General features: G+C 34.0%; 1 protein-coding gene across 4 annotated transcripts in view; it reads left to right on the plus strand.

Moving 5' to 3' along the window:
• Positions 1-858: 858 nt before the first annotated feature.
• Positions 859-27135, plus strand: part of LOC129225543 (exocyst complex component 6B-like) — a 61733-nt gene continuing 35456 nt past the window's right edge. The window contains exon 1 of one of the 4 annotated variants that reach the window (XM_054859985.1): positions 859-1273. In XM_054859985.1, coding sequence (XP_054715960.1) covers positions 882-1273 — 392 coding nt within the window. In that variant the 5' untranslated portion in view covers positions 859-881. Of the gene's footprint in view, positions 1274-5618; positions 5825-23645; positions 23760-24115; positions 24249-27135 lie in introns of those variants that run through there. The other 3 variants (XM_054859986.1, XM_054859988.1, XM_054859987.1) reach the window with 3 other exon arrangements.

Genomic DNA, 27135 nt, shown 5'->3' on the forward strand with positions numbered 1-27135 from the left:
GTATTTTGGCAAAAGGCATTTTGGCGAAAGGCATTTTGGCAAATAGTATTAATTTCCAAATAAACTTTAAAAACTTTTTTGAAAAGGTATGCATGCATTTTAGTTGAAGAAAAATGTTGATTTCACATCAGGAGGCGGGGAAGGGTGGGACATGGATTTTTTAGAATATAAATATATTTTAGAACATCAAGATTTAAAATCAATTGATGAATGGTCGTTGATTTTAATGTTGTGTCAGCTTTGTTACCAGGGCGCGTTATTACATCATATGAGGCTTGTAACAACCCCCCCCCCCCCCTTTTCCACAGAGAAAATTCTGGTTGCCCAAGTACGCATATTTAAATTTATTTCGATTTCATCATAATTTGAGTTAAATTTCTACCTAACTATCGGTAATAAAATAAACAATTTTTAATATAAATATTTTTTTATAACATCAAGATCTAAAATTAATTGAAAAATGGTCGTTGATTTCAGTGTTGTATCAGTTTTGTTACAACTGCCAGGGCGTGGTATTACATCATAAAAATCCTGTGACAAGCTCTCCCCTAAGTACACATGTTTTAATTTATTTCGATTTCTTCAAATTTTGAGCTAAATTTCTATTAGAATTCATTCATTTTATGTTGAATGTTGTCTCATTTTGTGTGCCACTTTCTGACTGCAAAGCTCATATATGCACACACAACCTGTCATAAAGCTTTAATCTCTTCACTCACTTCCTGAGATAATTCAGAGATAAGCACTCAGAAACACTGTGATATCAGAACATTGTCAGATAAAAGCATTACGACTGAATAAACTGTTTCCTATTTTTATGTGGGGTAACATGAAACAAAATCTATCCAACGCCCCTCAATTTAGTATAAAATTTTTTCATCATGGTTAAACTGGATACACCACCTCGGTCCGGAACAGCTGTCAATATCTTCAAGCCAATCGAACATCCTGATTTTCTTCGTCTTGCCCCTTCACGGTCTTCCAGCCAAAGTAGTAAAAGTTCGACTACTTCGTTGTCAAATAAATGGAAAGAATTGTCAAAAAACAAACGTTCTTCAGAAACTACTAGCGAAGCTTCTACTCTAGACTACAGAAATGATTCTTTTTCAGAAGATGACGATGTTGATAGTTTTCTTTCAACTAGTCTTAAGGCAAAAGAATTATCAGCACTTTCTAATTTATCCGAAGAAACTTTTTACCGACGTCATGAATTGTATGTTACAGACATCGAAGATTCCAACGACGTAGTGTTTGCTATAGCTCCAACTATCAGGTAGGGAAATAGAAATATTTTATGCTTTTTTACATGACTTTTCTAGTTTTACAGCACACTATTTTTTTCCCCTCTTTCGTGATTTTTTTCTCTCTCACCTTATTTACTATACTTTTTTATATTGTTAGTTTAAATTATTTTCGCTTAAAGTATTCATACTGTAACAAACACACCAGTAGTGGCTACTTCAAGATTTATATTTGAAGAAATTGGATTCCAGGTTTCCCAATGGATTCAAACGTGCAGGAGGTAATGCCCATGGAGCTCCATGGTAATACCTCCTGCACGTTTGATGCGCTTTTGTATTCATTGGGAGACATGGAATCCTATTTTTTCAAATATAGACCTTAAAGTGGCTACTACTTAAGCACTAGCCACTACTGGTGTTTTACCTTACTCAGTTTCATTTCATCAGGAGCATGAAATTAGCATGATTAAGTTTTCTTTCACGAACTTTTAGTTTTAAATACTTATAATCCAAGATCCGACTTAGTTTGATCGAGTTTCTTAGTCAAATGAATATTTTATACAGTATAATGTAAAAAAATAAAACATGCGAGGGTTGCTTTCTCTCAGCTCTGCGCAGCTGTTTCTAATTAAATATTGTTTAAGTAATTTTTTTCAATAATTAGAGTTATGTAGTTTCTAGATTTTTTCTTATCACAAATCAAGAGTAAAAGATGTAATCAAAACTTACCCTCATCGAGTTTCCTCAAAAGTTGGCAGTCGCGAGACTAGTCGACAAAACTGCTTTTTCTTATTGTTATTGAATAACATAAGCTTATAATGTTGAAGGTATGTTGAAACAACAAATCGAGTTAAATGTCAGTTAATAAAGTTGAACAAATCAAAATTATTTAGAAAATTGTACATGATCACACAACATAATTTTTTTTAAAAAAAATGCTATAAAATAGCAAGATATTGATGTGAAAACTAGAAATGAACAAAAAGACATTTTTAAAATATTGAGCTCATTATAAATTTTCGTTATTCATATTCATGTTTGGTATCATATAAATAATAGACTTATGTTAACTAAATTCTATCCATGGGCGTCTGTCTGTACCCGCCGCAGGCGGCATTGAGCCACCGTAGGTGACGAACGGACGTTTGCGAGCAAAACGAGCGGGAGCGGTTCCCCCTAGTTCTAGATCAAAGTTTGTAATTCGATGTCTTCAAAGTTTCTTGAAAAAACAACATTTAACATAGTATGTATACAAATTTTCAAGACGTAGGACACCTAGAGGAGGTATTTAAAAATTCAAGAAAGACAAAAAAATAAAAAATTCTTAAGTATAACTAAAATTATCTCCGGAATGGCAAATCCTATAGAGTTAGATGAAATTTGTTTTACTCGAGTCAGCGCACTTAAAACAGTTTTTAATAAATGCAGAAAAATGAAGAATTTTGAGACTTGAACTCGCTCGACCAATGAGACGCTTTTGTTTTGGTCATTTTCCCTCAGTTTACTCCGGCCGCAAAAACGTTCGATAAAAAACACAACATCAAAAATGTGGATTAAAATGTTATATACACGATGGTATAGGGTCGTCCAAGCAAAAGTGTGCAAATCATAGGGTTGACGCAATTTGCAAAGCTTCGTTAATTCAGGTATTCTGCAGATTTTTTTTAAATATCTCCAAATTAAAGAATTATTTTTGAATAAATTCTGTAACATTTTTGTAGATTTTTTAAAAATTGAAGTAAATCTAAATTGTTCAAAAATGACACTATATTCGCTTATTGACGCTTGACATCTTCATCAATGCTTGACAATATCCTTCATGCAAGACTTAGTCAACTGTCTCAGAATGATGTCCTTTCATGTTAGTTTTTAGGTAGGAGAGCAAGAAGAAGCTGAAGGAAGTCATATCTGAACCTAGGGTGACTGGAGCATTGTTGACACCTTTGAATTGGTTAAGAGACTGGTCTACAGCTTCGCGCACTTCTCGCACGCTCGTATTTTTCATCACAATCTTTCGAACAGTATTTTTTGGAATGTTTAATGTTTGACCCCATCAATGATCAATCAAATGACAGACTGAATTCAAGACTTCAGTCATATGTTTTCGTCTGTGATGGTTTTTGATGGCCTTCCCAGCACAGGCTTCATCGTTGATCTCTTCACATCCTTCAAAAACCTTTGTAACCCGTCCCTCCACTCTCCTAAAGGGCTCTCATCATGGGAAAATTTGATAATCCCATTGAGTTTTTCCTAATTTTCTTAGCTCATCCAAAACCTAAAAAGCGTTCTGTTGTTAAAGTTTCAACTTTTATAGGGTTGGTTGGGGGAAGTTTGTCACCGGGGTAAGCGGGTCACACCCCAAAAACTGAAATATGGATAAAGTCTTCTAACTTGTTTGGACAGATCATGTTAATTTCATCACAGTGATTGGTTTTACACTTATTTGGGAGTCGTGGAATTTTTTTCGAGGTCATAGCAAAAAAAAAGTTTTTTTTTTTTTTTGAGCAATCACGATTGCTTATTGTTCTCATTTGACCGTTTTTGGTGTCCGTGCCTTTTTCAACTTGGACCAGGCACACCAGCACCACCGCCCACCGTCCTCTGCTGGCGGTGCGACGCGGCTGCTCCGGTTTTTGAGCTATCCGATCTCCTGGTCGGAGGCGTCCATGTCCTACACACAGGCACGTTCACACACATACACACACACGACTTCACACACATACACTCACACACGCCTACGTGCATACACACAGGTCGCGCACACACAACTATGCACACGTAGGAGGAGAGGCAGGCTTGGGGGGGGGACAGGAGCCGTTTCTAGAAACAATAACTCCAATGAGTAGGGTCCTGTCTCAGTTCGTGATTGCGAAAAACATAATTTGGATTCAAAATTTCAGAATTCAAATTAATTTTATTTATTTATTTATTTTTTTTTTTTTTGTGTGAGTGCAAGCAACATTTTTCAAAGAAGGGTTTTCGGGTTAGTTATCATTATTTTTTATTATAGTTAATTTTTCACGTATAGTTTAACTTAAAGTTCATACAGCAACAAGAATTTTTGCATAAAATATTATTAATAAGTGGGAGGAGGGGTTCCACTTACTCCGTACATTTTTGCCATACGGGGTAAGTGGGTCCCACTATAATAATGGGGATTTCAAAATCAAAAGCCACTCTGATTAAATATTTGTATTGGTGAAATACAAGACAACTATGATGACGTAATAAGAATTGATAGTTCAGCTACAAAAACTGCTAAAGCTAATGATTATGTACTTGTATTTGTGACAAATACATGAAAGAAAATCATTAAGCTCTAAGTAGGTCTAATGTTAGAAGTTGGTGATACAAATTAAAAAATACTGTTGAATTTGCAAGAACGATTAAAAATAGTGACACATTTTATTTGCATAGTATTGACCTTTTATGATGTTGGAATAATGACTGAGGATGAAGCGATAATGGTTCTTCCTTACCCAACTTTGCATAGACGCAGTCATTTAGTGTTTCCAATTTCCTTTTCAACTTATAGTTTTGGTAAATTTACTCAAATTGATCTTAATCAACTGTATTACGTTCATTAAACACAGCTTTATATGTAAAAGTAAAATATATCCCTATAGACTTTCAATAAATTTCATAAATGAAATTGTTTTGATTTTCGTTTTAAAATTTTTCGTGATACACATTTAAAAGACAGTAAATATCTCGTAAATGGATGCATTTACAAAAAAATAATTCACACTAAAATTTACATACTTTATCATGTAAGACCCCGTTACCGCTCTTTTAGACATGCTTCATTTAAATATAAATAAAAGGGGGTGATCCACTTGCCCCTTACTATGGGTTAAGTGGGACACCCATCGGACTGTTTAAAAAATATAATCGTTAAGAATATTTAAAGCATTATTTTAGAAAATAATCATGAACTTTTGTTTATTAATAACGCCCATGGTAAAATAAGACAATAAGTTCAAATTTTTTTGTTTCAAAACTTTTATATAAGGTTCCAAAAACGAACTGTTCTCAAAAGGGGTCCCACTACTTATCCCAACTAACCCTACCTTCATTTGTGAATGCAAGTGTTTATCAAATTATATTAAGTCTAAGACATACATTTTTGCTGGCCATGGCAGAATCGCTATCAATAATGTCCCAGTTCTCATATTTATTTGTTTCACTGAAATGTATGTGTTTACGATCTCATATTTGTTATAGTACTTTCATGCAAAATCTCAAACCAAAATTGTAAGCATTCCGTTTGGAGGATAAGTATTCTATCTTGCCTGCGTTTTGTGTATTCAGCTTTTCAACAAGTGGGTCAATAACAGATACGAATCTTAGTGTATATAGTTAACTCAGAGTTTCAAACAGCTTCATCAGGTGATATGTGTTTCTCTCAAGGGCTTGCAAAGCGTGTTTCACCGTATTTTGAAATGTATACTTTTATGCTGAAGCATGTCACGCCAATCGGGCTGCCGTACTTCGCGCGAAAGTAATGCCATCCTGTTGAAATACATCTCAGTATTATGTTCTGACAGGCGCTTGAGCGTGTTCGATGTCATACCCTATTCAACGTAAGTACTATATGTCCTCCTCCCCCCTCTAACTGATTTTTTTTTCTCACGAAGTTGTTTCAAACGCAACAGAACCTCGTTCATCCGTACCCCGTTTATCCAGATCTCCCGTTAATCCGGGTCAATTTGTAGAGTTTTAAAAAAGTTTTATAGTCACACAAATAATAATTTAATTATGATTAAACATTCAATATATTTTCAATCAAAAGTTTTTTTTTTTTTTTTTTTTGTCAAGTCTGAACTGGAGGCTTTTGCACAATTCTCTTCCGAAGTGGAAAACTTTTTAACACTTAATAATTGATACAAATCAATTTTTAGTTTTTATCACTCCAGTATTAATTGTTCTGAAAAATTTTTGGACTTTTTTAAGCTGAAATGGGCTTTAAAGTTGTAGAAAACTTATATTTGAAGTAGATTTTCTGCAAAACAAACTTTTTTTTTTAATTTCAAAATGACAAAAAAAAAAAAAAAACCACCCTTCTATTTTTTTTGCAAGCAAGGGAAGGATTTATTTATACTACAAATAAATAAATAAATAAATAAATAAATAAATAAAATAAAATAAAATAAAATAAAATAAAAATAAAATAAATAAAATTTATTTTGAGCTTTTCTCATAGATATCTATTTGTAAAAATATAATAGACAAAATCTGAAACTGTGATGAATCTGGGTGATTTGATTTGGAATGATCCTAGAACGTATTAACAGTCAAACGTACTTTAACCAGCGATCTCTACCTTCCTTGCTTTAAACTCCAAAAATTTTATTCTTCCAGTATAGCAATTTTTTTTTGCAATTTTCCCTAAACGTGGCAATTTGTCTCACAAAGTTGATCCGCCAGTTTGGAGCATTTTTTGGGAGATCCTAGATCTTCAGAATTTGGATCTGGGGAACCTGAAAATTAGCATATGCTAGTTTCATAGGCACCTCTAAAATTCTATCCAATACGGAGATGGTAGAGCGGGTACGAATTGAAAAATCAGGTCAGTTATTGACGTGGAATGACTCCCTTTATGACTTTGTGCATCATCATGTGAACTTAGTTTCCTCTTCTAAATTTACTTGGAATTTTTTTGGACCTTTTTACTTTCTTCTACATCTAACATATAGAAAAAAGTGTTGGTTTAGTGAAAATTTCCGATTTTCCAGTTTTGATGGATTTGCATGTTTTGAGATATGTTGATTCAATAATAATAATAATAATAATAATAAATAATAATAATAATAAAATGAAAAAAAAAAAATAAATAAATAAACTATTTCTAATGGCATTGTTTTGCATTTTTTTTTGACATTAAAAGATAGAAAAAAAAAATACTGTTGAAAATTTTTCTTGGCATAAACTTGTTTGGATTACACTACTGTCCGTTCTCGAAAGCGAAGACTATCACTCAGGACAGATTCCATTTCAAAAAGGGGCGATATAGGTTGAGGATGAGCACTTACCGCTAGCACTTGCTACCTTTGTCTTTTTCGACGCTATATTGGAAGAACTGCTGAACACGTTATTTTGCACCTTTTACTTCCGGGTTTCCCTCCCTATTTTGATGAAATCAGAGCAGACTTGACGCATGCGCAAATTGACGCTAAGTCTCAGCTAAGGAAAACGAACAGTACACCTAACGATGAACTTCCACACGTACAGTACTCATGCAGCACAACTCCAGATTTCTCTGAAGAATATTATTTTTGCTGATTGCAGTATATTTTAAAATATCTTTGAAACTTATTGATAGAAATTCTTATTTTCTCATCGTTTGATACAAAGGAAATAGTAAATTAAAAAAAAAAAAAAATACTGTCCGCACAAGCATGCCTTTCATTTCACATTTTATAATCGACAAAAGCTATGTGTCGATTCATTTTCAAAGCGAAAGAAGAATGATGCGTATTGCATGATTATTGTAAGAGTAGGAGATCATTGTCAGGTGTTACGTAATTCAAACAAGTTTAGGCTATGAAAACTTTTCAATAGAAATTATAATTCTTTTTTTTTCTTTTCATTTCTTAATGTTGAAAAAAAAAATCTAAATAATGCAATTACAGATATTTCTTTACACTATTCTTCAAATTATTATTCTTAATATTTAGTACACTTTCAATCAGAAGTGGTTTTTCTTTTTCTTTCTTTTTTTTTGCGAAGTCTGAAACAGAGGTTTTTGCACAATTCTTTTCCAAAGCAAGCAACTTTTTAGCGATTAATTATTGATACAAATCCTTTGACAGTCCAGTGTCAATTGTTCTGAAAAGTTTTTGGCCTTTTTAAAGCTTAAAAAGGATTTAAAGTAATAGAAAACTTGTATTTTCTGCAAAACAAACTTTACTTTTTATTTAAAAAAAAAAAAAAAAAAACACCCTTCTACTTCTTCTACATTGCAAGAGATGCTACCAAAAAAATTTGATGCAGATCGTAGTAGGTACTCCGGAGATATGACTTATTTAATCTACCAATTGAAAAAACACAAAAACTGACTTTAGATAAAGACCCCCAACTACTTACACATATAACAACACCCAACTATTCACAGAGTACTTTCTGTCATTCACTCTGAAATCGAAAAGTATTAACTTGAAATTGATACTAAATTTAGCTTAATTGGTTGAAAAATAAAGAAATTAGAGAGATTTTCTAAATTCATGCCAAAACGGTGACTAAGAAAAATAATCAAAAATCGAATTTTTAAAAAAAATCTCCATAGCATAATTTTCATTCAAAAATCTAAAAAAAAGATTAATTTTTGCTTTTCTCAAGATATCTATTCGTAAAAAAAAAAAAAAAAATACTGGACAAAATCTGAGACATAACGGCACATGGTATTACGCGATTTGACGTGAAATGACCCAGGTACAAAAAGGAGAGAATTGGTATTTTACAAAAAAAAAAAAAACTTCAAACGATTCCGTTTAATAGGACCACATTCGGACGGGGCCATTTTGGTCCTAATAACCGGCTGGTCCGATTAAGCGAACAGGGCCTGTGAAGCTTGACCGAACATGCCATAAACAAAAAAAAAAAAATAAATAATAAATAAAAATAAATGCTCCTATGATTATTGTTAGCTCCATATGAGGCAGTGAGAAGTAAAAGGATGTAAGTGAACATTTTCAAGTTTTGAGTAAAAAAGAGTTTAAAGATTCTAGGTAGGTTTTCATTGATTCCCCCCCTCCCTAAATCATGCCGCGTAGCAGCGCCAAGGCAGTATCCAGAAATTTTTTTCGGGAGTGGCCCGGATTAGCACATTGCCCTAACACACACACATATAGTATATATAGACACACCAAACGCATAAAAATGTTAACATAGAAGACTTTTTGTCTCTATTTTTAATGATTCCACTGTTTGAACTGTTGTTATTTTAATTTCTTATTATTTTTCTTATTCACCTTGTAGTAGTAAGGATAACAGGAGAGTGTCCCTTTAAGTCGGATTTAGAAGACCCATAATTTCAGAAGGTCCGGGGGTTTCTCCCCCCGAGAAATTTTCGAAAAAAAAATCTGTGTTTTGAGGTCTTAAATTAGGTAATTGAGACTACAAAAATGTAAAAAAAAAATAGGCAAAGTCTTTTAAAAGTTATACATTCTTTTGCAAATCAAGATCAAACAAAATAAAAATTGCTTGCTCGACAAATCATGGAACTTAATGGACAGAGAGGAAAAACGAGAGAGGAGAAAAGAGAAGCACTTCGTCATCTGCTCATATCGGCTTTTAGTGAAGTTTGTTTCTGATCACTCCCCCTACCCCCATTCTTTTTTTTTTTTTTTTTCATGAAATGCCCTACAGTATGAAAATTGTACAAAATAGTTTAAAAGAAATGGTGTAGATATTCAGAAAATAAGAACGGAAGAGTAATATTCTGGCCATTTGGACAATTCATACTTTATAATCTTGATAAGATACAAAACTGAAGAACTTTTCAAGGAATTTCAAAAACTTAAATCATTTTCAAAGACTCTCGAACAGTTGAAATTATTTAAAGCTCTTTATTTACACTTTTCAGAAGTTGATTGCACAGTCTTACAAAATGATTATAACTTTCTAAGACACACCCGTTTTAAGTTAAAAATAAATGCAACGAAATATTTCTCGAAACAAACTTTTTTTTTCAATCACAAGTAGTGCAGAAAATTAAAGAGTAGAGTAAGTGTTATTTTTTTTCTCATACTAAAGGTATTAACAGTATGCAGTAGAAGTAAGAAAAAAAAACAAGCAATAACCAAAGAACTTCCATGATACTGAATTCGGCATTAAATAAATGCAAGACAAGAAACATATCAGTCACAAAAATGATCTTGAAAATTATGCTACAAAAACGCGAGAATCGTGATTTTTGCATTTTTTACTCAGGATGTATCAAGGAGATGAATTTGGTCCATCTTGGTAACAAGATACTTGCCCAATCGGAAACTAGGGGCCCAGCCTTTGGGGAATCCCCGGCTCGAAATCAGTACAGTGTAAGTTTTATAAGAGTTTTAGGGGGAGGAGGGCAGGGTCATGCACAAAGGGGAGAAGGGACACCTGTTGGCCCGGGCCCGAGCTTAAATGGGGCCCAATATTTCTAAACCTAGGGTTGAAAATATGGGTAAACAATATAGGGGGCCCAAAAAAAGCATTTGTGTCAGCCCCAAAATTTCTGTGCACGCCCCTGGAGGAGGAAGTGCGCAGAAGTCAGTTCGGTAGACTTGAAAAGTCTACCGAACTGACAAAGAGCCTGCCTTAACCCTGCACTGCCCTGAATTGAATTGGGAAAGACAGCAGGAAGTCATAATTAAAGGTCTAAATTTCAAGTGTGCCTTGCAGCTAATCAGAACTAGAACTGCTTTTTCTGTATTTCTTCAAAATATTATAAATTTTGAATAGTAGCAAAATTAAGAATAAAAAAAAAACTTTGTCATTTTCCTTTTCTGACATTAGGAATTTAAAAAAAAAAAAACCTTCTGTGTTACGGTACAAAACATTTCTGATTTCGGGGGGGGGCGGGTCCGTCAGGCCCCCCCCCCCTCTGGAAACGGCCCTGAGCAGCGCCTACCTGTTCTACTAGAGTACTATCACTTGCCCCAAGACAGAGGAGTGGTTCCTCTACTATCGTACTGTTTATCTCCAAATTTTTAATTTTGCCACTTACATCCCTTTGCTTCTCACTTCCTCATATGTATGGTGAGCATACAAGGAAAAAAAATCGCTGTTTACGAAATTTTTCAAATGAAAAATAAATTAAAATAAAGCGAGTAATCGTTTTACACTCGTTCAACAACATGTTCAGACCGATGCGGTTCTAGATACATTCCTTTCAGTCAGTATCGATTGAAATCAATAATCGAAAGTAATTAAAAATGTGAGAGAGAAAAAAAAATAAGTGATAAATGTACTAATCGGTCATTAAAAATTCCAATGAAATGTTAATTACGTATTTTACAACCAAAAGAGATTTTTTTTTTTAAATTTACATGTTTTTTAACGTGCGAACTAAATTGAATAAATTTGAAATTTCAGTGATTTTTTGATCTCTTCTGGAACAGTACCGCCTAACAATGGAAGTTTCGTTAACCATTTTTTTCCCTGTAAATACTGCTGAATTTAATTAAAAGTTTCAAGGAACCATTATTATTAATTTTTATTGCACTTACTATTAAGTACGTCAACATACCTGAAACTCGCTTCAAGCGGGCGATTTTTTTTTTTTCCAATTCCAATTTTTTTCCATGGTCCGATTAAATTGATTTTTGGTCCCAATAAGCAAATAATATTAGGCTTGTTTAATGGGATTTGTTTTGGTTCGAATAAGCTGCTGGTCCGATTAACCGGTGGTTCATTAAGCGAATTCCACTAAAATAACTAGCGTGATCGTTAATGAAGTCTATTTAATTAGCGATTTAATTAAAAGTAGTTAATGTGATAGTCTGTTTGAGATGAGAACCTGGGCTACCTCTGAAACAGAATCCTGCCTACGCCGCCGCAAACTGGTGACGAAAAACCGAGGGTTCCACGAAAAAAGTGAGCATTAAAAAGGGTTCCACTAATAAAAGAAATTAAGAAACGCTGTCCTAACGAAAGGTGAGTTTCATTATCTTAATATATAAAAATCAATGTCCTGAGATAACATATACTATATATACATATATATATACATATATACAGGGCCGGACTAATACTCCGTCAGTCCGTGCCCCGGCACGGAGTAAAAATTTTTGAGGGGCGCAAAATCGCCAAATCAAAATGAGAAAAATATTTGCAATGAGCGACTGAAAAAAAAAAAAAAACCCTAAGTTCTCTGGAAAAAATACTGGCACTATCTACAAATGAAGAGGGCGCATCGCGATATCCCTTTATCTATTCTATAATCGTAGTCTGCATAAGGTTGAAGTAAAAGGTGTTAGTTCTTTTACTTATTACAGAGACTTTAAAATCATTTTAAATGAAGGAGAATAATCTGTAGGATCAACACCAGCCGGGACGCGTCCCGAACTGAAATTTTTGGGAGGAGAGAAATTCTCTGCCGAACGGCACTCTAAACTTTACAGAATGATAAATTATAGATATGCACACATGTACTTACATCTCTAGTAAATAGTTACATTTAGGCATTTAAATCTTTCGATTATGTCTCCAAATTTGCAGAATCGTCAGGCAAAATTTGCCGAATTATGAAATTTTTGGAAGATCACAGTGACTTCCCATCGGAGTGCCCATACTCTCTTGGAGGGGGAAGGGGAGCGATGTAAACATCCCAGTTTTTTTAGAAAACGAGCAGCCAATTTGATTTTACTTATGTAACGAAAGGAAATCCTTCGTGGTGTTAAAGATTTAAAATAAAAAAACGAAAATAACAATTTTTTCTGTAAAATTGGAGAACAAAATGCAAATTAAAAAATATATATATATATCTTTAGTAATATATCAGAGAACATCTGTACTAATAAGAAAAACAAAGAGCCGCTGAGATGAACGTTTCAAACATCTTTAAACAGGAAAAAAAAAAGCTACTGTAATAGGACTAACTTTCGCGAGCCGTAATTTTCACGAAAAGGAAGATAACGGTGATTTCGCGAGCTGAAAATTTCGCGATTTTTTTGTAAACAGAAGCGAAAGCTGAAAAATCCGACATAAAAATAATTTTTGCGAGGTTTAAAATTTTCGATTATGACAGGGTTGCAAAAATTAAAACCTCTCGAAAACAGTGATTTTACAGTATTCAGTGCAATTTGGAAACTCATGGCAAGCTTTAGACTAAAAAATGTATAAATTTATAAAATAACAAGATAGCGTCTGGGGAGCTAATGTTTTTCTGTTTCTGTTTTTCTTACTTTCATTTTTTTTTCATACCATGAAAACCTCACAGCCAAATGCTGAAAAATGTACGTGCCGCTGAAATATGGTTCAAACAGATAAAAAATCAAAGTAGAGAGAAATGGAGAGAAGTGAGATTTAAACGATTGTTATGAAAAGACGCACCAGAAGTTGTTAAATGGTTGAAGGGAAAAAACGAAGGTTAGAACAAGAATTCTACAGGAGATTAATGAGGCACGATATTGAAAATGAAACATAGTAGAAAATATGACCATAGTTATCACTCAAAAGTAAAAAATAAAATAATAAAAAATAAAAACACCTCCGTCCAAAACTGTGAAATATTCTACTGGGGCTGTAAGCGTTTGAATTCAAACACATTAAAATGTAAGGTAAGGGTGAAAATTGAAAATTTTAATGTTTGAATTTTTAGGACAGTAATTTCGAAAGAGTTCCAAGGGTTAGGGGAAATCCTAGAACCTGGTCCCTATAACATCATCAAAGATTGTCTACAGTTGCTTTCGAAACTTTATTTTTGAAAAATTTCCGAGGAAGTCTCCTCGAATCTTACCCCTTCCCCTAACGTCATCAAAGATTGCTTACAACTTGCGTAGTTATAATTTCAATTTTGAAACGTTTTCGCGGAAGTTTTTTCGAACCTTCCCTTTCCACCATTAAAGATCAACTTTTGTTTAAACGATTTAAATTCTGAAAAATTCCGAGGGGCGAGGCACTTAATCCTCTTCATCCTGACATCCCGAAGATCGTCTAAAACTAAGATTTTCGAAATTAAAACTTCTGACAATTTACTATGAAGAATTCGTCAATCCCAGACCCCATCCCGTTCCTCTACTTCAACAAGTGTTGCCTGCCGACTGAGTGGTGTAATGGTTAGGAGTTGGCATCTTACGCCTGAAAACACAGGTTCAAACCTAGCTCCAATCGCTGGATTTTCAAGATGCATAAAATAGACAGTGCTCGGATTGTATGATTTTTCGGCATGTGAAATATCCTTCGATTATTCATTTGGCTTGAAGTACTCTCGGAAAAATTAAATTCACAGCTCAGTTTCGCATTGTAAGAACTCAGGTACCTCCATCTGATACGGAAACTGGGCGTCGATATTATCGTGGCACGGTGCCACATAAAAGAATGGATGCTACATCGGGAGATCGCACTAGGTCTACAAAAGTCGATACCTCTAACACAACGTCATTATAAATAAATAAAAAAAGACAAAAATTGCTAACAACTGCATTTTTGTTTTGAAAATTTTCCTCTCTAGACGTTTCGACAAACCTTTCTTCCCCTCCTTTTTTCAAATTTTGTTTACAGAAAAATTTCGAATGGTTTAAAATTTTGTTTTGAGCCTTCTAGTTCGAAAAATTCCAAAGTAAGGTCCCCTTAACATTTCTTCTCTTCCTAATATCATCAAAGATTGTCTAAAATAACGTTTTCAGAGCTACGATTCAGAAATTTTTTTAAGGTGTGACCCCTAGACCCCTTAATTATGCGAAAAGTTTACCCATGACGCAATGTTCACATTGCTCTTTTTTTTTTTTTTTGAGCAATCATGAATTGCTTATTGTTTTCACTTGACCGTTGAACGACGTCCGTCCCTTGATTTTATTTTTCTATTTAATGCAGGCGTCCACGTGCCTCAGAATCGAATTATTTATAAACGACCTTCTCGACTGTACAATTTTTTTTTTCGCGAAAAAAGTATCCAGCACATAGCATTCAGCACATAATTTGAGTCTTGAGTTCAAATTTTCGTTACGATAAGAGCCATTAGTAGAACCCAACGAGTAGGCTCCTTTCGCAATTCGTAATTGCAAAAAACATAATCTGATTTTAAAATCTCAAAATTGAAACTATTTTATTTATTTATTTGCACATAGAAAAAGGATTAGTAATATGCATGCAACACATAAGCATAATTCTACTAATTCCAGATTCCACATATAGATAACACAAGTCCCTTTATTTATATGCTCATATTCTAGTAAGGACTCCCACTTAAACCAGACGTTAGACAGCTCTCTTTGAGACCGCTGTCATATGAATGGAGAATTGGAAATCATCAGAATCAAATCTGTCAACCGATTTGAAAATTATTATTAATATTTACAATTTACATTAAATGCCAAGTTACTTTGACACATTTTATGCGTTTGCCAAAAAATGTAAAAAAGAGCATATGCTTTTTAGTTGTAGGGGGGGAGGGGGCTCTTTATACATGCAGTTCAAAAGGGACGCAAATTTTCCTTTTGCACGGAGTGGTTCAAAAGCTAAATCCGGCCCTGATATATATATATATATATCAACGCACAGCCGAAACCGCTGAAGCTTCAGACTTGAAATTTGGCAGGCATGTCCGCATGATTACGAAAGTAACCACTAAGAAAGGATTTTTCGAAATCTCAATTAGTTAGGGAGAAATTAATTAAAACCCCTTAATTTCTGCGAAATTAAAAACCTGTCATTGAAATTCAAATCCCTTATTTTCGAAGGCTTTCCTCCATTCAAATCGTTATTCAGTACTTCATCTCAACTTTTGGTCGATAGCGAACTATAAATTTGATATTGTTTTTGTTTCTCACGTGATTCTTCGAGGCTTTTCTCAAGTCAAATCATAATGTTTCTGTCTTTTGCTTTTATTTTTTCAAAACTAGAAACGAAGTTTCATCATCACAGGCGGACTATCCTTTTGAATTTAAAAGAGTGCAGTTTCTTGTTAAAGTTTGCTTTGCAATAACCATTAATAAGTCACAAGGACAGACATTAAAAGTAGCAGGGATCGATTTAAGAGAAGACTTTTTTTCACACGACCAATGTTATGTAGCTTGCTCCAAAGCCAGTTCATCAAGCAGTTTAATAATTTTAGCACCAGAAAAAAAAACTAAAAATGTTGTATACAAAAAAGTTCTAGCTTAAACATAGGTATAACAATAAAATGTGGATGACCTGTGTCTGCAAAGATAATCAATACTTTAAAAGGATCGTTAATAACAGTTAAAGATCGGTTAAGGACAAGGGCATATATATATATATATATATATATGAGTCCAGGGTCCCCGGGATCCTCCCCAAATTAGAAAAAGTTATAGGTAATAAGTAATTATTATAGGGGATTTTCGAAACTAGGTGCACCAAGCACTGTTAACCCCTGCTAATTCCATTACCCGAGCAATACCGGGTACGGGAATGCTAGTACAATATAATACCAATAACATTATAAACAATATATATTCAAAACAGCATTTAATCTTTGAATTTATTTTCAAAACAAAAACATTTTTGCAATTAGTTATACTAAAAATATCTCGCTTCATTTAGGGTTTTGAACTGTGATAAGGTGTACATATTTTAAACGAACTTCATCCCCGCAGACTCCGCAACGCGGGGGTTGGGGACGGCCCAGAAAACAAAAATAATAAATAAACATTTAATTTGTTCATCATAGAGTAAAATCTAAAATGTTTCGTAAGTTTGAGTGTTTTTTTCTGATAAACGAAATATTTAGAAACGACGAGTCATTTAATCTATTGTTTTTGCGGACATCAAAACTTATGTTTAAAAGTACAATCAGTCGACTCCCGCTACAACGCGATCCGACTTACGCGAAATGGCGATAACGTGAATTTTTCACGAGTAACGAATTTTAGATCTAATGCGAATTTATCGCCCACAACATGAATTTATTTTAGAAGGAAGTATCAGCTTCGTTATTGTCTACTAAATATTGATTTCGTTAATGTTATTACGTCTCTTTGAGCCTCACTGACAGCCTAAGTTCCCACGCCAAACTAGTCTAGTGCATCAAATAACCATAATGGCACCTTAGTGTCACCTTCATCTAAAGTTTGAAAATGTGAAGAAAAAGAAAGTTTCTGATTTAAAAAAAAAAGTTAAAAAGGCTAAGATTCTCGATATGCTTGAACAATTACAAAACGTCGAAGGTAGCGCGACAATAAGTATGGTGAATATTCCATATGTACAAATAAAAGTCGAAACAAAAAGATGTCCGTAAAAGTTTTGAACTTATAAGTTCTAAACTTTTACGGACATCTTTTTGTTATTTTCAATATTGAAGCTTGCAGAGCAGTCTAGCAAAGTAAAAATTATGAAAATGGAAGCTACGCGCGCGCTCTTGCATTGTGTATTGATAAAAAGATCAGGTAGAGGAGGTGTAGCCATGAATTGAAACGTTTTAAATAAAAGGTGAAGCGTATTTAAAAATGTATTAGATAAGAATAACGATCTGATCTTGGAGCATAAATCATCACTAGTATCCTCATATTTTAACTCGTAAATATTGCTACTGTATCTACTGTACAGAACTATTTTGTGCATCATTTTAATTTTACTGCATGCAGTGCTTACCGTGTTGTTTTATTTTATATCTTTTATTCCCATTGGTCATTCATTTTGTGCATCTTAAGTATTTCATGTTGAATAACAGTTTTTTATTTTTTAAGTACAGTAAAAGTTCAGTTCTTTATTGAAGAAACTGTAATGGTTAAGGAATGCTTTAGAGCAGTTTGAGGGGTGGTTATAAGTGTCTAAAAGTATTTGGTATGCTTTAAAAAATTTGAATATATATATTTTTCCACAACGCGAAATTTCAACTTACGCGAGGAGTCTTGGAACGCATCCCTCGCGTAAGTCGGGACTCGACTGTAGTCTGAATGGTGATCAAAGAATAAAATTATTTTTCATTTAGAGCATTTTTAAAGTCGATTCTATTTTTTTTTTCAAACTTTTTAAAATAAAAGCAAAGCAACAAATTATTATTGCCAATACATATATCTATATCTCCAAACAAAAGTATTTCAAGTATTATTCAATTTATTCATAAACAGCTTTTAAATTATACACAAGAAGGTTCTGCTTTAATTAATGAAGATTATTATACAATTCCTTTAATTTTAACAGGAGATTTTAATGTTTGCTTCTGATAGAGATAAAAATTTAGTATCGTTTCTACAATCTAAATTACAATTACAAATGATTACTAAGCCAGAAGAAGACCCTACAAGTCATGGAACTGTACTTGATGTATTTGCAAGATTTTTAGATAACATACAATGCAAAAATTTTGTTGCTTATTATAGCTACCATAAGCCAATTGTTACTATCATAGGATTAAATAATGATAGTAATTTAATCCAATGAAAGTTATCACTTCTGCCGAGCGTCCCGTGATGCACTTCTTTTTTTCACCCTAAAATCTGTATCATTTCATTTTTTTCCTTTCTTTCTTTCAATTTTTTTACGACCTTAAACCTGTACGCCTTCGTTTTTTTTACGCCCTCCAACCTGTGCGCCTTCATTTTTGCGCCCTCGGGGCTTTTTTTTTTTGCGCCCTTGATCCTATGCGACCAGGGTTGCCAGACGTCCCGGATTTCAAGGGACAGTCCCGTATTTTGAAAAATTGTCCCGTGTCCCAGGGAACTTCCATACGGGACGGCTAAAGTCCCGTATTCTAGCTAATAACAATATTTTACGAAATGAGACATTATTTTAAGGGAAAAAAATAAAGTAAAACAGAAAATGTGAATTAAAGAGCAATAAGAAAATTTTGTGGCAGCAAACACAAATAATTTTCGTTTCATTTTGGTTTTTGTTTTGGGCGGCAGATCATGGGGAGCCGAATGATTGCTTCCTCTTTGCTCATTGTCTAATGGTGGAAATATCCATGCGCATGCGTCGTAAATCCCAATGAAAACGATTTTTATACTTTGACACTACGAATATTGTCCAATCAACCTTTAAAACTAAAAATTGTAATAATTTCTCTCCCCAGTTTCCAAGCTCAAGTGCAAATATCTCTTTCAAAGACCATTACATCACCGCGGACGAACTAAAAGACATAATTCTTTCCTTTTCTACAAAAAAAGCTCCTGGTCCAGATGGAATTGATTTTAATATTATTCGACACCTCTTGAAACATTTTCCTAATCTGCTAAATTTTATATTTAATTCTTGCCTACAGTTCAACATTTTTCCTACATTTTTTAATGACTCTAACATTATTTTTATTCCAAAACCTGATAAGGACCTTTCTGACCCAAATAACTATGGACCTATTTCACTAACTAACTGTTTCGGGAAAATTCTAGAAAAAATTCTTCTAAAACGCACTCTTCCTTTCATCAATAACAACCCCTACTTTTCATCAAAGCAATATGGCTTTAAGGAAGGTGTTTCAACTATTAATGCAATTTCAGTCCTTAAAAACGACATCTTAGACTATCGCTCACAAGGAAATTATGTTTTACTGATTCTCTTCGATATAACAGGAGCATTTAACTCTATAGATTATCATTGCCTTCATTCAGAAATCATCAAATATAACATCGACCCATTACTAATTTCAATAATTTTCCAATTAATATTAAACCGAACCTTCTCAGTGATTAATGACAGTGAAATTTTACAATTTCAGCTCCTCTCTGGCTGTCCTCAAGGCTCAGTCCTTAGTCCTATTCTCTGGAACATCCTCATGAACATATTATTAAATATTAACTTCCCACCCAATTGCAAAATACAGGCATATGCTGATGACATCGCGCTAATTATAGCTGGAAAAAGCAGAAGAGATCTTGAGGTTTCAGCAGCTGAGGCCATTAACCTAATAGAATCATGGGTTACAAAATTAAAACTTACTGTTTCCACCAACAAAACAACGGCCATCTGTTTTGGAAAACAGACCTCTCAGGGTCAGATTACAAACAATCGATCTACAAAATTTAAACGACTACCAACAATAAAATTCTTTAGCAAGCCAATCTCATTCCCATCAGAGGGGGCAAAATACCTAGGGGTAATGTTTGATTCATTTTTAAATTTTACTCATCATTTAGACTTCTTACGTACCAAAAGTCACTCTCTCATTCAAAAATTCATTAGAATTTCTAACTTTAAAGGCTCGCTTTCAGCAAAAATCATAAAATTTCTATATAACTCAATCTTTCTTAAAACAATCGATTACGCGGCAGGAATTTGGTTTCCTCACGTCCCAAAATCCTCTTATGACAAACTTTTAACTATTCAAAGACCATTTTTACTCCAAATTACGAAATGTTTCAGGACAGTCTCTACGGATGCCCTACACATTCTGGCAGGAATTCCACCGTTACCTATTTACTTGATCGCAATTTCAAAAAAATTTGCTACTCTCTCGCTTTCGATGGATTTACACTTAAAGAACACTTGCTTATCTTATACACAATTTGCGGGCAAAAAACATTATCATATTCCCTACTCCTTTCTACTTTCAAATAGCATTTTTCCGTACGATTTACATATAACAACAAATGATTGCATCATGATCTATACTGATGGCTCCAAGACAGAGACAGGTACAGGCTGCTCTTTTGTAGCTTATTACAAAAGAGACATAATCTATTCGAGTTCAAAAACACTAAATCTAAAAAATTCAGTATTTCAAGCTGAAATTCTTGCAATATATCTTAGTACCATTTGGATTTTAAAATTCTTATCCACCTCTAACTCTTCTGTTGTGCCATATTACATTTTTTCTGACAGCCTTTCTTCAATCTTTGCCCTTCTCCATTACAATACTAGAAACTCGATTATACATAAAATACAACTTAACTTAATGCGTATAACGAAGTTGACTTCCATAAAAATATCTTGGATTAAAGCACACTCCACCTCAGAAGGCAACAACATGGCTGACTTCTTGGCTAAACAAGCCACAACAGAGACTCAAAACTATAATTTGCATTACCCCCTCACTTACTTAAAAAATCTACTGAATAATTACATAACTGAGGAATGGCAATCTTACTGGAATAACTCAATAAACGGTAGACGGACATACCACATTTTTCATAATGTATCCACTGATAGGTTATACTCCACTCATTTTAATCAATTCTTAACTAATCACGGTTTGACCCACAGTTACTTCTTTAAGCACGGTATCCTCCCTTCTGATCTATGTATCTATGGAGAGGTAGGAGACTATAGGAACATCTTCTTTTTCACTGTAGATTCACCGCTCAATTTCATCTACAACTTTCCCCGAACCTCAGGGCACAGTGGAAGAAATTAGTAGTGGTAGATAAAACCGCCTTTATCTCTGTCTTGAATCTTATCAATTTCATCTTCAGAAACCAATTTACCTTCTATTCAACTTTACATTAACTTGCTTTTCCCATTCTTTTAACAAACTGCTCTTGATTTCAATGAATGTTCTTTAATTACCTTCATCTACATCTTGTGAATTTGCCAAGTACTTTTTTGGTGATGCTTTTTTTCTTTCTTTTTTTAATTAAGTTTTTATTTTAAATGCATTTATATTTTAATTTTAATGAAAATTTCTTATTTGCAGTGTATTGGTTATTCCTATGCTCCATTTTAACAATTTTGATGTGTCTTTTATTCGCTGTTTTCGCTTTAGATGTAATCTTTTGTATTTTTATGTATTTTATTGTATTCAAAAATCACAAATGTTGTAACCGACACTGTATTATTTTGGCCTTATAAATAAATTTCCCCCGCTGCTACTTCCCCTCCTTTGACCCTTCTTCCCTAGACTCCACTCCCCTCATCAAACCGATAAGGTCTAGATATCATTCGGGGGGGGGGGGGGGAGAGTGGAGGAGTTCATTTTATACTTTGATTGGTGACATTTTGTAAGGTTTAATGCTTTGTTGCAACTGAATTTTACATATTTATCATGAAGAGACGTTCTACGTCGGAAATAATCCCTTAAAAATACCCAGTTTTTGCCTGCAACCTCAAAAATATCCCCCCCCCCCTTCACTCCTAGAAGCCTGTCCCGTATTTATTGTTCTTAAATCTGGCAACCCTGTATGCGACTGTTCTTCTTCTTCTTCTTTTTTTTTTTTGGTGCCCTCAAACCTATGCGCGTCTGCTGTTTTTCTTTCTTTCTTTTTTCTCTTTGCACCCTCATCCTCTTCACTTTTTTTTTCATTTCACTTTATTTGCGTCGTCGAACGTAAAATGCCTTTTTTTTTCTTTCCTTCTTTCTTCCTTTTTTTTTTTTTTTTGCACCCTCAAACCCTGTGCACCTTTGTTTCATTGCGCCCTGAAACCTTTGTACCTCCGTTTTTCTTGCTCCCTCAAACCTGTGTGTTTTTTTGCGCCCTCACATCTCTCTCTCTCTGTGCATCTCTCTCTCTCTCACTCTCTCTTTTTGAGCGTCCTTGAACTTTAGCACCTTTTTTTTCCCTTTCGCTCTTAAAACTAGCGTTTTCGGTTTTTCTTTTGCGTCATCGAGTCTGTGCGTCTTCGTCTTTTTTTTACTTGATTTGCGTCCTTGAACATATGCACTTTCGTTTTCTTTCCTGATTGCGCTCCTCGGACCTGTTACTTCGGTTTTTTTTTTTTTTTTTGTTTTCTGTGCTGTCAAACTTGAACGTCTTCGGGGTTTTTTTTGCGCCCTCGAACTTATGCACGTCTGCTGTTTCTCTCTTTCTTTCTTTTTTTTCTTTTTGCAACCTCTCCTCTTCGCCTTTTTTTTTCATTTCACTTTATTTGCGCCGTCGAACTTGAAATGCCTTTGTTTTTTTTTTCTTTCCTTCCTTTTTCCTTTTTTTTTTGCATCCTCGAACCCTGTACACCTTTGTTTCATTGAGCCCTAAAACCTTTGTGCCTCCGTTTTTTCTTGCTTCCTCAAACTTGTTTGCCTTTTTTTTTTCCGCCAACACACCTGTGCATCTTTTTTTTTTTTTTTTTTGCGTCCTTGAACTTTAGCACCTTTGTTTTTTTTTTCTTTCGCTCTTAAAACTAGCGTTTTCGGTTTTTCTTTTGCGTCATCAAGTCTGTGCGTCTTCGTCTTTTTTTTTACTCGATTTGCGTCCTTGAACATATGCACTTTCGTTCTTTCTTGTTTGCGCTCCTCAAACCTGTTACTTCGTTTTTTTTTTTTTGCCCTTAAACCTGTGCCTTTGGAATTTTTTTGTTTTGCGGTTTAAGACCAGTGCGCTTTCTCCCCCCCCCCTTTTTTGCGTTTTCGGTTTTTATTTATTTTTATTTCTGTTTGTCCTTCGCGGGTCAAGGTTGGTCCCCTGCGGGACCCAGTCCGCTCCACGCCCGCCGGTGCCCTGGGTGTTATTTCCTTCTGTTGCGTTATAAATTTTTAGTAAAAATAAATAAATGAAAATTTGAACGTTGATCTACTTGAGAGTATTGTTATCCACATAAGCCTAAAAGTGTGAAATAGAGACCATAAAAAGTGTTGTACTAGATCGTAAAGGGGACAAGGAAGACATATAAAAGGTTGCACTCACCCATATAAAAAAAATCTAGATGTTTTATTTTGCATAAAAGGTTTGTTTTGAGGTTTTTGCGTGATCAGTGAACGAGTTTTTTGCTGAAAGTATATTTGATTTACTAATTTCTGTAATACAATCTTAAAATCGAGATCTTTGATATATAACGGAGGTCTTACATCGGAGGTCTAGCTTTAAAGTAGAACTTTAAGAGTTCAGATGTGGCAACCAGAAATTGTTTATGATTTAATAACATGGCGGATGATGTTTCTCATGTCAGTTCCATCAATTCTAGTCGAAATCCTCACTCTGAACATGAGTTACTACTTTATGAATTGGAAACTTCTGATACAAGTAGTGTGGGGTTGGTCGTTAGGTAATTTATAAACATTTGATTGGAGCATTAACATCGAACGTAGCGCATGACGTGAATGCGCTGTTTACTACGTCGTGTCTTGCACGAAAATGAGCATACTTCTTTTTCCTTTGGAATACAGTCGGAAACTTGCTTCGAGAGATTTAGCAATTGAAAAAAAAAATATCGGACATTTGCTGTAGCAATGAAATTGTCTGTGGTGGAGTCTACAGAACATTGCTTATCACAACGCACGCAATAATACGCCGGAAATGTCGGGTTCAACTTCCTGGCTAGTTCGGTCTTAGTAGTTTGAAATTTAATATCCACTTAAACCGTGATTGGGTCGAAGAAGGCGGTAGAGAATCTTAATTTGCTCGATGTTTTTTTTCTTCATATTTCCTTTTTCTACTCGAGTCTTAAGATGTCTACTGAAGATTTGAGGGATGAAATATTTGCTTTAGATTTCGAATATGATTGTAACATCGTATTGGTGTGTCAAAAAATACTGTACGTTTCTTTATTCTTGTCCAGCTCAAGTTTTTAACTGAAACTAATGACTTATGGCTAATGCATTAGGCTAATGCATAATGCAGTATGGTTCTATTAGGAAATGGGATTTTTTTTCATAATATCTTTCTGCAATGAAACCTAGCTTAATGATTTTACTTAATTTTTCATTTTATAAATTTAGTAAGTCTTGAAGATAAAACAAGTTATTACTGTAGTGTGTGCAATATTTAAATTTTTATAGGGTTTTAGTCCTGTGGCAAAACTATTTCTAAAATAGGCAGGATATTTTCGATAGATTTAAAATAAATTGAACAAAACAAGTTTCATAAACTAAATGTATCATGAGAGCAAAAGTGCAAGTGGAAATAATAAGATTTAAATATTTGTATTAATATTTTTATAGCCTTTTTTGAAGCGAAACAAATGCAGTCGATAGATATATTTTAGCCATCATTAACAACTCTCAATTAAATATATGTGAAATGATTTTAACAGCATGAAACCTAGTTTATTGACAGCCAAACGTTTAAGGTATTTTGCATTCATTAGTATAAAAAATAATAGGAAAAGTGATTTGATCTCATTTTCAAGTTCAGCTGTTGCAGAGTTGAGGGGAATCAAGCCGGGACCTTTGCCCAGGGCAACAACATCTGGGAACTGCAAATTCACCTTTTGTTTTTGTTGAAACTCAATGTAAAACTGGAAGGGAGATGGGTAGGGGGGGGGGTGAGGTTCTAGATATGCCTCGGCTCAGAAAAACCGGCACTGAAGTTCACTTGTCATTAGAAAATATTGTGTGGACTAACCTGTGAATGAACATACCCTAGGGATTATAACACATCATTTTTTTTAAAATTTATTATCATTATTATTATTATTATTTTTTTTTAAAGATGTTTGAAAAGTTCTTTCTTGGATAAACTGGCAGCATTTACTTTCCTTTGATACATTTGGGAAAGGAAAATGTTGTAAATTGTTCGCTGTTTGGGACTTTCATTCACTGGTTTGGTGATTCCTTTTTCATTTTAACCTTGTGAAAAAAGCTGAGACATTACCATAAAATTTCTCTTAATTAAAAAAAAAATGTTTTTTTTTTTTCAGTTAAAATGCTTTTTCTAGCATGTCGCATGTGCCAAATGCTCAGGGGCAAATACAAGGGGGGATCATGACGCCTCCCCCCACACTATCAAATATATTACAAATGTATTACCTATCCTTCTATATTGTAAGCAATCAATAATTTAATAATTGTACCGAGTAGCACTTTGGCCGAGTAGCCAGTACCGAGTACTCGGCCGAGTATACCGAGTTACCGAGTACTCGGCCTTTCACTACTCGGCCGAGTTACCAAGTACCAATTATGTTTTAAGAAGAACCATCTGCACACATGTGATGAATTTTGAACTTAATGGAATAGTAGTATAGACCTCCTTGTCCATATAATAGTTTTTAAAACTAAATTCCTGCTGAAATTTAATTACGCATTACGTAAACAGTTTTGTTTGTCTAAAATTTTACAAAAAAAAAATTTTAAATTAAAAATAAATAAAAGGTATGATTAATCAAGTTGGAATTAAAACAAATTACAGTAAAATCCCTCTAATGGGGACACTAACAGGACAATTTTTTTTGTCCGCAATAGAGAGATGTCTGCAGGACAGGGGTTTAAGAATGTTATTTGCATTGGAACTGGGGAATTAAAAATTGTCCGCATAAGAGTGGTGTCTGCCTTTGAGGGGTGTACGTTAGGAGGGTTTTAACTGTATACCAATCAATTATAGTTCTAGTACGCCAAATATAGATAATTTTTAAAAGCAGATAAAACAAATGCGCAGGAACACTGCAGACACGTGTTTCTGCCCCCCCCCCCCCATTACAAGGATCGTCTTTTTCAGTGCATAACATGTGAGCTAAAGAATGTAAAGACATTCAACAAAAAAATCCGAGTTTTGTCTTTAAATCCACGAGCTCTCATTTTGTGCATTGAAAAAAGAATTCCTTGTAATGCCAAAAAATGTGTCTGCAGTATTCCTGCACTGTACTTTTAACATTGTTTCATTTACTTTTATTTTTTAAGCAAAGATACTTTTATATTTTTTATAACTAATTTTGGTTGAAGCAAAAATCCAATTTTAATATAAAAATTCCATATTTTCTATACTAACCTTTTTTGCATAATTTTTAATAAATAAGTTTTAATAACTTTGGGGACATTAAAATAAAGATTTATTCCATTGAAGCATTACAAACTTCATTATTCTCAAAATTTAAATTTGACTTATAAATTTTAATTGTAAATGATTGCAGAATATAATGCTTGCTCTTTTTTTTTTTATAAATTTTAGTATCTGTCTAGGACAATATTCAATTTTTTGCAACTACTCGGTATTGGCCGAGTATCCGATCAGAATTTGGCCGAGTACCGAGTGCTCGGCAAATTGGTCGAGTAGGCCGAGTACCGAGTAATTGCTGAGTACTCGGTACGTCTCTAGTATGGGTGGATGTTGAATATTATGCAAGTATATTATTACATTGTGCTGAAATATTTTATGAATAAAATGTAAGGGACCTCAGTACTCTTTTTAATTCATTTTTTAAATGTAGATTATTTGATATAATATTTCCTTTCATTACTTAAAAAATTTATAAGTGAATTTTATCCCCCTCTAAGCAACTTATTTCTGACCACTTTGGTGCTTTTTATTGCTACCCTATCCCCCAACAGTTTTTGCAACCGAAACTCTATATACTTCAGCCTGCCTTTCCCCCCCTAAAATGTTGGTCTGCTTCAATTTCTAGAGCCATTACTACTGTACCCCCCTGGTCACCCCAAACTGAAATTTTTCCGAGGGGAGGAATTCTCAACTTAACAAAAGAAACTCTA

This window comes from Uloborus diversus, chromosome 7 (genome assembly GCF_026930045.1).
Source record: "Uloborus diversus isolate 005 chromosome 7, Udiv.v.3.1, whole genome shotgun sequence".
In the NCBI taxonomy this organism is placed as follows: Eukaryota; Metazoa; Arthropoda; class Arachnida; order Araneae; family Uloboridae; genus Uloborus; species Uloborus diversus.